Consider the following 11,921-nt stretch of genomic DNA (forward strand, 5'->3'; position numbering starts at 1 on the left):
CAGGACACCTAGCCGGTTCAGCACGATGGGCTTGTGGTTCCCCAAAACCTGGCACGTCAAAAGGGCTAGGCCTCTTCCTCCTCTTCTGAGTCGCCATGGTAACCACGGCGGCCGGGAGGAGAGAAGCTTGGGCCCGACCTGCGCAAGCGCGCTGGCCTCCTCCTCCTCCTCGTCTGCAGACGCAGGGCCGGGGACGGCCGACTGCGCAGGCGCAGCTGAAGCCCAGGAGGAGCCGCGGCCTACTGCTTCTGCTTCGTCCTGCCTGTGACGTCAGAGGCCGGGAGGCGGGGCGGCCCGGGTCAGCTGACCGCGGGAGGGCGGGGGGGGGGCAGGAGGAGGAGGAGGAGGTCGGGCGCCGCTGAGGAGGCCGCAGAGACGCTGAGGGGAGCCGCCGCCGCCGCCGCGATGCCCTCGGAGAAGAGCTTCAAGCAGCGACGCTCCTTCGGTGGGCCCAGGGGCAGGCGGGCTGGGGTGTTTGTGTGGGGGGGGAGGCTTTCCCCGTCTGGGGCGGCTGCGGGCGATGGGAGTTGGAGTCCTCCCTGAGGAAGACCGGGGGGAGGGGGAGGAAGGATTGAGGAGGGGGCTCTACGCGTAGCTCTGGCCCCGCTTTCCTTGGATCCCAGGCCCCCACACAACAGCCCTGCGGAGTAGGCCGGGAGGGAGGGGAGGGAGGGGGAGAGAGGCCTCCCCCCCCGCCCTTTTTGCCTGGCTCCTTGACTCCCCTCCCCCCCGGCCAGAAAGGACCGAGGGGGGGGGGTCAGTGGAGGAAGGATCCCCCCCACTGGGCATCCAAAAAGACCCTCCCCTCCCCCACGACCCCTCCTTTTCTCCAGGAAGCCCCCCTCCCCCCAGCCTGGCATCTTCTGCCCCCCCCCCTTCGCTCCCCCTGAGACTATTGAGGACTGCAGCCCCCTCCCCAAGACTGACTCCCCCCCCCCAACTTCTCTTGGTGTGATGGGGAGACAGATAAAAGCCCTCCCAATGTCCTGACACCCCCCCCGCCCACTGTGCCTCTCCATGAAGATCCCCCCCCACTGGGCATCCAAAAAGACCCTTCCCCCCCCACGAGCCCTCCTTTTCTCCAGGAAGCCCCCTTCCCCCCCCTTGGCATCTTCTGCCCCCCCCTTCGCTCCCCCTATTGAGGACTGCAGCCCCCTCCCCAAGACTGACTCCCCCCCACCCAGCTCTCTTGGTGTGATGGGGAGACAGCTAAAAGCCCTCCCAATGTCCTGAAACCCCCCCCCCCCGCCCACTGTGCCTCTCCATGAAGATCCCCCCCCACTGGGCATCCAAAAAGACCCTCCCCTCCCCCACGACCCCTCCTTTTCTCCAGGAAGCCCCCCTCCCCCCAGCCTGGCATCTTCTGCCCCCCCTTCGCTCCCCCTGAGACTATTGAGGACTGCAGCCCCCTCCCCAAGACTGACTCCCCCCCACCCAGCTCTCTTGGTGTGATGGGGAGACAGCTAAAAGCCCTCCCAATATCCTGACACCCCCCCCCGCCCACTGTGCCTCTCCATGAAGATCCCCCCCCCACTGGGCATCCAAAAGACCCTTCCCCCCCCCCACGACCCCTCCTTTTCTCCAGGAAGCCCCCTTCCCCCCCCTTGGCATCTTCTGTCCCCCCCCTTCGCTCCCCCTATTGAGGACTGCAGCCCCCTCCCCAAGACCGTCTCCCCCCCAGCTCTCTTGGTATGATGGGGAGACAGCTAAAAGCCCTCCCAATATCCTGACACCCCCCCCCCCGCCCAGTGTGCCTCTCCATGAAGATCCCCCCCCCCACTTTCAATTAAACCAAGCCTGGAGCTGGCGGGGGGGGGCATGCCAGTGCAGGGCCTGTTTGTGCGGCTTCTTGGCATCCAGGCGTAAACAGGTCTGGTGCCTGTCACTTCCGCCTGGCAGGCGGGCATCATGGGCTGCCTGGCACACCTTCCCTGGGAGCCTGGAGGGCAGCGGGTTTGCAAGTGCCGGTCAAGGTTAGGAGGATGTGTGGGTCAGTCGGGTCATCTGGGTTATGGGGCGGGTGGCAGGGGCTGCTCCTGGCACCTTTTATTTGCTCTCCTTCCTCTGCGATGGGGGGCGGGGAGAATAGTCCTGCAGTTGCCCAGGGGACCATCTGCTTCCTGGGCAATGCCAGGGCTCCATGAAGCGAATGCAAATCCTTTCCTAGTAAGAAGACCTGATGGGCACCTCTGAAGCACTGGGTTAGTTGTTGTGGTTGTGGAAAAGTTGAATCACAGGTGATTATTTCACTAATTGCCTGGGTGACGGCAATACTCAGTGGCAGGTGACTTCTGACGGGGATCAGAGGCTGAAAAGCGGAAGAAAATATTGAGCGTTATACCCTCCTCCCTAAAAGTAAAAAAATGGGTTTAACGATTGGGAGGAGAAAGAAAGAATTCAACACCTGCAAGACTTGGGAATTGGTTTGTTTTCCACCGGAGTTTGAATTTCAGCTGCTAAATGGCATAATCGATGCTTTAAATGTGATTTTCTTTCTCTTCCTCCCTCTCTCTCTTGCATAAGAAGACTCTGTTGTGAGCGGTTGATTTTGTTTTTGTTCTGCCTAAACTGGTTTTCCTGCTTGTCTGGCAAGGCGGAAGAAGGGCTGGCACTTCGGTTTGTTTTTGTGCTGCTGAAAATGAAAGTAAAGGTCACATTTGCTGTTTGTTTTCTTTTAGGAAATGAGCAATGCAAATAGGCCCATATCAGGGGGCGGGGGAAGGAGGAAATCTTTCTTAGAATCTCTGGGGCAGTGTTTCTCAACCTTGGCCACTTGAAGATGTCCGGACTTCAACTCCCAGAATTCCCCAGCCAGCGAATGCTGGCTGGGGAATTCTGGGAGTTGAAGTCCGGACATCTTCAAGTTGCCAAGGTTGAGAAACACTGCTCTGGGGCATAGCAATACAAATAACCATTAGCCACCTTTATTTTTTGAAGAGGTTCATATGTTAAAGTGTGCAGTTGATTTTAAACAAGCTTAATTGGTTTCTTTTTGAGGGGTAGAACTTGGCAATGACTTTACTTTTTCCCTTTTAGAACAAAGAATAGAAGATGTCAGACTTATTCGCGAACAGCATCCAACAAAGATACCGGTGAGTTGGCTTCAGCCTGGTCTGCCTAATGGTGAGACTCAATTAACAGTATCGGCAGTATTTGGGGGGGGGGGGGGGGCGGAAGGGGTTAACACTTTCAGTTGATGTAGTCGTAATTAGTGGAAGATACTTTGCCCCTGCCTTGTTTATCTTAAAGAAGGATATGCATTTGTTTTGCTCCAGAGCTCAATATCCGATTGCAGCTGGCTTTTCTTTTAATGTGTAACTGACTGGAGAAAGGAAATGGACTGAAATAACAGGGAGAACTGCATTCACAAGCTTCTGATTTATTTTGAGAGAGGACGATCTAGGGGTTCCCAACCTTTTCCATGCCCCACACCCCTTGAATGCTTCTGATATATTTCTCGCACCCCTTACAAAAGTAAATAATTATACCCATATAATTATGCATATACGCTATAATTTTGAAACTTCTCAACCCAAGTTTTTCCACCCCCTGGAATGTTGTCTCACATCCCTGGTGGGGGAACCCCTGATCTGGAGCAAGAGAATCATCCCTTCCTGTCTTTCTCCTCCAGGGCAGTTTGAAGCTCCTTTTTGCTAATTCAGTAAGACGTTCTTGATCATGTTTCTGTGGACTTTTGAGTGAAAACTCAAAGATTGCGTGCCACAAAGGGACCACAAGTATTCTTCTATAGAACCATCGCAAGACAGCAGCAGAAGCATCACTGCAAAGTAATTTTTGTAGTAGCCCATCCAAATGAATAAAGCCCTATTAGGTGTTGAAGTGTCTGGGAAAGAAGCGATGCCAATGCTGAAAACTGGTAGCCCTTCTCAATAACAACATTCCCAAAGAGCTGTTGCAGATCTTCAGTAGTTGGGAAGGAAATACAGAAGACTTCCAAAACTTTGAGAGCTTGTGTGGGAAATAAGGAAACAATGCTAAGGACTGGGCAGGTCAGGCAGAGGCAATAACAGAACAACATGAGTTGGAAGGGACCCTGGAGGTCTTCTAGTCCAACCCCCTGCTTAGGCAGGAAGCCCTGTATCATTTCAGACAAATGGTCGTCCGGTCTCTTCTTAAAAACCTCCAGTGTTCTTGAGCACTGAATCCGAAGCTCCAAATAGTTCTGTCCGCAAGGATTTCCCAAAGACCTTGGGGCCCCATCCGCTTCTGTTGACTTCGGCCTTTTGCTTGCCCCTGTGCCAAGAGGGGCTTGGGCAGGCCTTGGCAGGGGCAGAGCATCGGAGTTAAGGGTATTCTCTGAATGGATTGCCTCTTTCTGGGTTAAACTGGCCCACATTTCTGTGCTGTAGGTTTGTGTACCTAGCATAGAAGTGGGCCGCTATGTTACCCATTTTATCCTGAGCCTGTTTCAGGGAAGGGATGCAGCTGCTTGAAAGAACATCTGGCGGGCTTTGTTAAGAACTTGCAAATGGAAGGACCACAACCAGCAAGGACAACATTGAAAGAGGGGAAATTAAAAGGGGGATTTCCATCCTCCTTGCCAAAGCAGAATGCCTCTCTGGTCCACTGACAAGCCCATAGAGGGTGCATCTGTGCTTGCCTGATAATGCTGGCTCAAATGTTTGTGCAATTCTTGGGTAAATCCCATTGCTGGCAGTGTGCAATTCAGGGAACCAGAAAGTGGCCACTATTTTTAAGTTCCCCTGCTCACTGCAAAATATGAAACACTCATTTTCCAGTCATGTTCCCTATCAGAGCAAGGAGCAAAATCCAGAATAGCCTGACTGGCGTTGTCAGCATTGTAGACCAGCTGGGGGGGCTTAACCTCCACCCCCTTCCTACCCTTCTCTCTGGATTGTCCAGATCAGTGGCTGATTAGGCTACCCCTCCCCCCCTTAAGGGGGGTCTTCCATGGAGACCAATCTGCAGAGTCTTTTGCCCCTGATCTGTTTGCAATTTCAAGGAAGGAATTCAGGTCAAGCTGCATGGAGAGACTCCTGAAAGGCCATTGGATGCAGCTGCTGAGATGGGCCTTGGCAAGGTTTAAAATTTACTGACCTCTCCATCATAAAAGTAACCTAGCAGAATCCGCCATCTTTGAGAATAGCTTGCTAACCGAAGAGTGCCTGGAGTTGGATGAGGGAGTAATTTTCTGTCGAATAAAGCAGTAACTAATTAAGGAATCACCGTGCATTTCTTCATCTTCTTTGTTAACACAGTACTTAGAATCCACCCCATCTTCAGGGATCGTGGGCTGTTTGCAACATCAAATGGGGGGAAAACACAACAAAAAACTCTAGATGAGAATTAGTACAAGAAAACAAAAATCAAAGCCCGGTAAAATTCAAGATAGGTATCATCATCAGCCAAAATTAAAATCAGCTTATTTAAATTTTTCCTTTTTTCCCTCAGTGCCAAACGCAGCAGAAAATTATCCAATTCTGTTTCCTTTCTAAACACACAGCCTTTGTATAGAATCAATGAAAACTGTTACTTTACAGAACATTGATCTTGAGGTTTGAAGCCCAAATAATCTCTTTTTGTTTCCTTTTCTTTCCAAAAAGAACTTAACAATGGAAGAAGGAGTTACATCTAGTTCCATTTTTATACCTGTCATATGATCTCTTTAGTCAAATCAACACTGGCCTATCTTAAGTAATGGTAGCAGTTCTGCTTTAAATAGGCTTGCATAATCTCTTTCAATGGCACTTTTCTGTTTCTCAATGACAAAAACGTAAATTAAGACAGCCCCTCTTTTGCTTAACCATTTATAAGGAACAAGCATTGTCCTGTTAATAGCATTCAGATTTGATTTTTCTTCTGGGGCTGTATTTATAAACGGCATCATTTCCTCAGTGGCCTCAAAGTGCAAAGATAATTTCTTTGCAAATGTTGGAACGATGAGGAAGATCTGTGGTGCTTTTGATTTAAAACTGTGGTGCTTTTGATTTAAAACGTCACTTTTGCTACTTCCATGGTTTCTCCTGCAATCGCCTCTTTCTTCTCTTGTTTTAAACCTATTGTGATCATTCTGGACACACTTTAGCAGTTTTCATTAAAATAAAGGCAACTATGTAAATTCATGAATATCAATTCACTTTTTGTGTTGTTCAAGGTGTTGGTTTTAAATACTGCTGTGTAGGAAATCACAGAAAATATGTAGTACCCATTGGCATGGTTTGGAAAAACGTCGTTGCATTTTGTGCCAACCCAGATATAAAGTGTGAATTTAAAGTGGCACGTCTATCGCATTCCAACGTTTGTTTCTACTCTTGGCATCTTTTCCAGGTAATTATCGAAAGATATAAAGGAGAAAAGCAGCTTCCCGTTCTGGACAAAACAAAATTTCTGGTCCCAGATCACGTCAACATGAGTGAGCTTATCAAGATAATCAGGTATTTAACCCGTAATCATTTGCATGCAGATTCACTTTTTGCGAGGCCTAAGAAACAAAAGGCTTCCTTACTTTGGGACCATCGGATTTTATTGGGACTCTGTTGTCTAAGAACTTTTAAGAATTGTTGTTCCACACTATTAAGCCGGTGCTAAGCCAAGACCAGCTACCGTAGTGGATAACCCAGCTAGGATTCCACAAGGCTCAGCTGACTTGCAGCAGAAGCCAGATCTTAAACACGGCCTATCCTCTGCTTACTCAGGGGTAAAGCTGCAGAGGCACAGGGCTTTGATTTTAAAAAAGATTTTATTTAGTTCATGGTTGCCCCCAAAGGGGCTTTTTCCCAAAAGGCAACAGGACTATCCTTGGTTTTTTTCCCGTGAAAACGTTGCACTTCTCATCCAAGAAGCTTCTTCCGCTCTAACCGAAGAACTGTTCCACACCTATTTACACTCAGATTGAGGTGACTCTGAGGATACAGATAAACCCCCAAGCGGCCTCAACAACTCCCAGAGAGCCAACACACCCCTTCGGAGCAGATGACTGCGAAGGATATAAATCCTTCCATTTCCCCACCAGAACTGAAGAAGCTGCTCGGATGAGGAGCGAAACGTTTTCGAAGGGACAAACCAAGGAAATCCATTCGCCTTTTGGAAAAGAACCTTTGGGTGCTAAACAAATAAGCTGAGCTAAATAAAAGCTCCACAGACCACTGCTGCTTGGGATTGAGAAGGGACCCGGGGGTGGGGGGGAATCTATTCCAACCTGAGTGAACAAGATGGAATCTGGGGGAAAAAATCCCAGGATCCATTCAATGTATTGATGGGAAAGGGAAGGATTCTGCTTTATCAGCCCGTTCAAAATCTAGTGAGCGGCCTTTGTGAGCCTGCCTGGCTTTCGTCCTGGCGGTGGCAGGTACCGAGGTGGCGCAGTGGTTAGGGCGCAGCACTGCAGGCCACTTCAGCCGACTGCTATCTGCAGTTCAGCGGTTCTAATCTCACCAGCTCAGGGTTGACTCAGCCTTCCATCCTTCCGAGGTGGGTGAAATGTGGGGGCGATATGCTGACTCTGTAAACCGCTTAGAGAGGGCTGAAAGCCCTATGAAGCGGTATATAAGTCTAACTGCTATTGTTATTGCTATCTGTCTGTCTATCTATCTATCTATCTATCTATCTATCTGATTGTTGGGGGCGATATGCTGACTCTGTAAACCGCTTAGAGAGGGCTGAAAGCCCTATGAAGCGGTATATAAGTCTAACTGCTATTGCTACCCAGTCCCTGGAGGGCCACTAAAAAGGGAAAGGCTGAGAAATGCTTGGGAAGAGCACCTTAGTTAAGTGGTCATTTCTGGATGCGATAAAGCGGAGGAGGCGGTGGTCATCCTCTCGGGAGTTCCCGAGGCCAGGCCGAGCGCTGCTGGTGCCGCTGTTCAAGGCCCACTTCTCCTCTTCCCTTCCAGACGGCGACTGCAGCTGAATTCCAACCAAGCGTTCTTCTTACTGGTGAACGGACACAGCATGGTGAGCGTCTCCACGCCCATTTCGGAGGTGTACGAAAGTGAAAAGGATGAAGACGGATTCTTGTACATGGTCTACGCCTCTCAGGAAACGTTTGGCATGAAGCCCTCCGTGTAAACACCTTGCCCCCTCGGCCTTGTAGCCTAGCCTAGTTTTTGCCCTTTCCCCTCCCCTGCCCCTTCGCCCAGGAAAAAGAAAGGGATGTCGCGCCACTGATCTGCTCAGAGTAGTTGTGCTTTGCGGGATGCTCTCAAATGTCTTTTTCCTTTTTTTGTTTGTAAATATTTAAGAGATGAGCGCCAGTACGGACAAGCGGCCCGGCTTCGTAGACTCGCTATTCCTTTGCACAGGCATACTTGCTTTTTAAAAGCCTCTGGAATTGGAGCAAGATTCCATAACCTGCATGTTGACAATAGTAATAATAATTTTAAAAAATATGTTGGCGTTACTCTCAAATCATAGGAACTGGGCTAAGTGTTAAAAAAAAGTAGCCAACTGAAAATACATCTGTGTGATATTATCCTGTTAATTTATGTTTCAGCTCCTTAAAAAACTGCTTTTCCTCAAAAGGTAGGAAAGTTTGCCTCTTCCGGCTTCTTGGTGTTTGGAAAAATCGGTGCACGTGGGGGTGGGAGTGGGGGGGAAGAAGAGAGAGAGGGGTTAATTCCCTGGTATTGCTACTTCAGTCAATATCAGCAAAGCACCGGATTGCTAACTATAACTATAAAGCAAGCATAGCTTTAGTTTAGGAAGTGTGTATTTTAAAAAAATTAGGCTATGTATTTAACAGTTAAGAACATTACTCTAATATATTTGTATTCTGTCATGCATCTTTTTTTTTTTAAACCGAATCCGCCCATCGGGCCCTCCCGAAGGGGGCTTCCTTTTATCCTTCAAATGATGATAACAGATGCAAGCCATCAGGCGCAAGCTTTTTAGCCATTACAATTGTGTCTTTTTTGTGCACATCTATGTATCTTCATCTTTTTACCCGGAGTTCTTGAACTGGGACAGGTAGAAAGAAGATTGAATCTGCGTTGCATCCGTCACTGAAAAAACCTTGGTTTCCTTCAGCTTTAATTTCACACTGAACATAATTTCACTTTATTAAAGTCTAGACTGTATCTAAAATGACCCAAGAGTGCGTGTGGATTCGATGGCTACAACTACGTACCTGAGGCAGGTTAACTGGATTTCCATTTTGTTGTGGAGTCCTGTGCGGAATCATCTGAGAGATCCGCTTGGAATCCTCAGAAATGGCAAGGTTGGTGGGGGTGCGGGTGGGATGGGGCTCCAGAGAGCTCACTTCCATCAAGAAATCCTGCTAAAATCTCAGTCCATTGAAAGACTCGGCCTTCTAGCCAGCTTGGGATTCACCTATTCAGGCTTTGGTTTCAAAGCCCGTGAGATCTCATTGTGAACATGCGATGCCTCCTGCGCAACCTAGGTTCTCCATACAGACGGCCCTTCACAAGTACGGGACGGCTGCGTCTTGTTGCTTTCTTTGGAAAGAGAGCTGTCGTGGGTGCTGCACCCCAATTGGTTGCAAGGTGGTTTTGAAGAAGCCCACCCAATATCTGGCCCCGTTGTTCCTGTGTTATGAATGTGGCTGTGGACTTTTCAAAATTGAAACCCAGTTATGTTATTTAACACGGCACCGGGAAATTGGCGCAGGTGCCTCTGGCCTGGTTGCTTGGAAGCAGGACTGCTCAAATCTCTACATGGGGCTGCCCCTGAAGAGTGTTGGAAGACTGCAGTTGGCCCAGAATGCAGTCATGCGAGCGATATTGGGTGTACCTAGATACACCCATCCTCCGCGAGCTGCACTGGCTCCCCATTGGTCTCCGGACGCGCTTCAAGGTGCTAGTCGTTACTTTTAAAGCCCTACATGGTTTAGGACCTGGCTACCTGAGAGACAGCCTCCTGCCATTCACCTCCCAACAACCAACAAGATCGCACAGGTTGGGCCTCCTCCGGGTGCCGTCGACCGGACAATGCCGGCTGGCGGCCCCCCGGGGGAGGGCCTTCTCTGTAGCTGCGCCGGCCCTGTGGAACGAACTACCCGTAGAGATCCGGACCCTCACCACTCTCCCGGCCTTCCGTAAAGCCACCAAGACCTGGCTGTTCCGGCAGGCCTGGGGCTGTTGATCAATATCCAGCCCCACTTAGACAGAATGGATGGTGTGTAATTTTAATAATTGTATCTTTTATCTTAAATTGTTAAATGCTTCTTTTATCTTGCCTGTAAGCCACCCAAAGTCCCAAGGGAGTGGGCGGCATACAAATTTTATTAAATTGAAAATTGAAATCTCGGGCCACTGTTGCTGCTAACTGGGCTGGGTGGGATTTCTGAGCCACGAGTCCAATGCAACAAGAAAAAAGTGGACTCCCAAAGGCTGCAAGGAAGGACACGCCAGGCCAGAGGATTCCGGCAGGGGTCCCACTTCCTGGGCCACGGATTGGTACGGGTGCGTGGCCTGTTAGGGACAGTGCCACACAACTGGAGGTGAGCAGGCGGTGAGCAAAACTGCACACGTGGACTGCAGGTTAAGCCCTCCTCTCCCTGTCTGGTGGTCTGTGGTGCCCAAAGGGTTGGGGGCACCCGCTGGATTACCGTACAGCCCAGGCTGCAGCCTGGCCTTGCCTTCTCCTGGGGAAAGCAAAGCCAAGTCCAGTGCAGTTTGCCTACAAGTCCCACTTGTGAAGGTGCCCTCTGCCAGTCTGTGGCTGACAGCAATTAGCCAGCTCCAGGCGTTATCATCTTTCACCCCACGGGGAGTCGGGGGGAAAAAACCCCATCAACAAGGATAACTGGAAAGACACTGCGGTCTTTTATTTGTTTTTCAGTACATTAAATTTACTCGGATAAAAACATTCTAAAAATGTACAATTTTACCTTTTAACAAAGTATAATAAAACATAAAAATCCCAATACCAGAATACTTGACATTTACAGTTCAAAATCATATTAGGTAAATATTAAATATTTACAAAACTTTTTGATATTTATATAAAGTTCCGTGCACATTTTGTAATACTAGGAGTAAAAGAAATGGCTCGAAATGGGCAAAAGGCGTCCCTTTTGCTCCAAACGGAAAGTTATAACTGGAAAACATGTTAACCTGCCATTGGGGGGGACATAAAATGTTTCCTATTAACAGTTAGAATTCAGTTTACGGAGAGAGATAGTGGATAGTGGTAGCGTTCTGAATTGCTGGCTTCTTTCATTCCTGCTCCCAGGTAGAGCCATTAATAAGAGGGTGCAGATACGTCATAAGGAATCTGACCGTTTCAGGGCCAGAATGAAGCGCATCTGCTAAAGTTTCTCCTCTGGGTGTCTGGGAGTGTTCGTTTCAGGACAATGTGGAAGGCATCGTTTTCAACAGAAATTAGAAAGCTGCTCTCGTAATCGGAGGCCAGCTCAGAGTCTTGTAGTGCTCCATTAGGTTCTCATTAATTAAACCCCATATCTGGCAGGTATCCTACAGTACAGTCAATGGAAATACTCTTCCTTCAGTGGAGAAAGTCTGGTTTTTGTTTTATTTTCTTTCTTTTTTAAGCAAGGAAAAGCTTCATCCCCCTCTAGGCCAGGGTTTTGGGCAATCCTGCACGATGTGCTGTTTTCGTTAACAACATGAATTGAGTCACATTCCTTCAAGTCCTTCAGTGCAAAGTTGCAACCAAACTGAGGCACGCGGTTAGTTACGTTCTAAGAAAAGTGTTTTTAACTGTTCTTGCACGCGAGGCCTGCTTGTGGGCATCTATTCCTATATGACACACTGCCAACCGCTTCTGAATACTGGAGCACGTGAATGGAGAACTACAAGGCAAAGCTGATACTTTCAAAGCAAGAAAAGTCAGAGCAGATTTTTTCTTCTGGGGATTCCGCTGCATTTTTCTCTGCAATTATATTATCAAAGCGGTTCTCTCTGAAAGTTGGATAGCTGAGCGAGAGGGTCTCTTTTTTTCCCACGGGAAAGAAAATCACT

The 11,921-nt window shown here is 48.9% G+C and overlaps 1 protein-coding gene across 3 annotated transcripts; it reads left to right on the forward strand.

Annotated features, from left to right (window-relative positions):
• The first annotated feature begins 315 nt into the window (after positions 1 to 315).
• Positions 316 to 9,066, forward strand: LOC116517740 (microtubule-associated proteins 1A/1B light chain 3B). Of its 3 annotated transcripts, none has more exons than XM_032230881.1 (4): positions 316 to 445; positions 3,037 to 3,092; positions 6,310 to 6,416; positions 7,875 to 9,066. In XM_032230881.1, exons 1-4 carry the CDS (start codon positions 406 to 408, stop codon positions 8,047 to 8,049), a joined length of 378 nt encoding a protein of 125 aa, XP_032086772.1. In that variant the 5' UTR covers positions 316 to 405; the 3' UTR covers positions 8,050 to 9,066. The 3 variants fall into 3 exon arrangements, with proteins under 3 accessions (XP_032086772.1, XP_032086774.1, XP_032086773.1); XM_032230883.1 differs by lacking the exon at positions 316 to 445 and adding an exon at positions 1,866 to 1,973; XM_032230882.1 differs by lacking the exon at positions 316 to 445 and adding an exon at positions 2,050 to 2,201.
• Positions 9,067 to 11,921: the final 2,855 nt, after the last annotated feature.

The sequence above is a fragment of the Thamnophis elegans genome, chromosome 14 (assembly GCF_009769535.1).
Source record: "Thamnophis elegans isolate rThaEle1 chromosome 14, rThaEle1.pri, whole genome shotgun sequence".
Taxonomy (NCBI): Eukaryota; Metazoa; Chordata; class Lepidosauria; order Squamata; family Colubridae; genus Thamnophis; species Thamnophis elegans.

Bases quoted from the DNA above. Each gene is read 5' to 3' on its own strand.
- LOC116517740 (XM_032230881.1), top strand. From the start codon at position 406: ATGCCCTCGGAGAAGAGCTTCAAGCAGCGACGCTCCTTCG. The intron at 3,093-6,309 runs GTGAGTTGGCTT...CATCTTTTCCAG, and splicing joins AGCATCCAACAAAGATACCG to GTAATTATCGAAAGATATAA. The intron at 6,417-7,874 runs GTATTTAACCCG...CTTCCCTTCCAG, and splicing joins GAGCTTATCAAGATAATCAG to ACGGCGACTGCAGCTGAATT.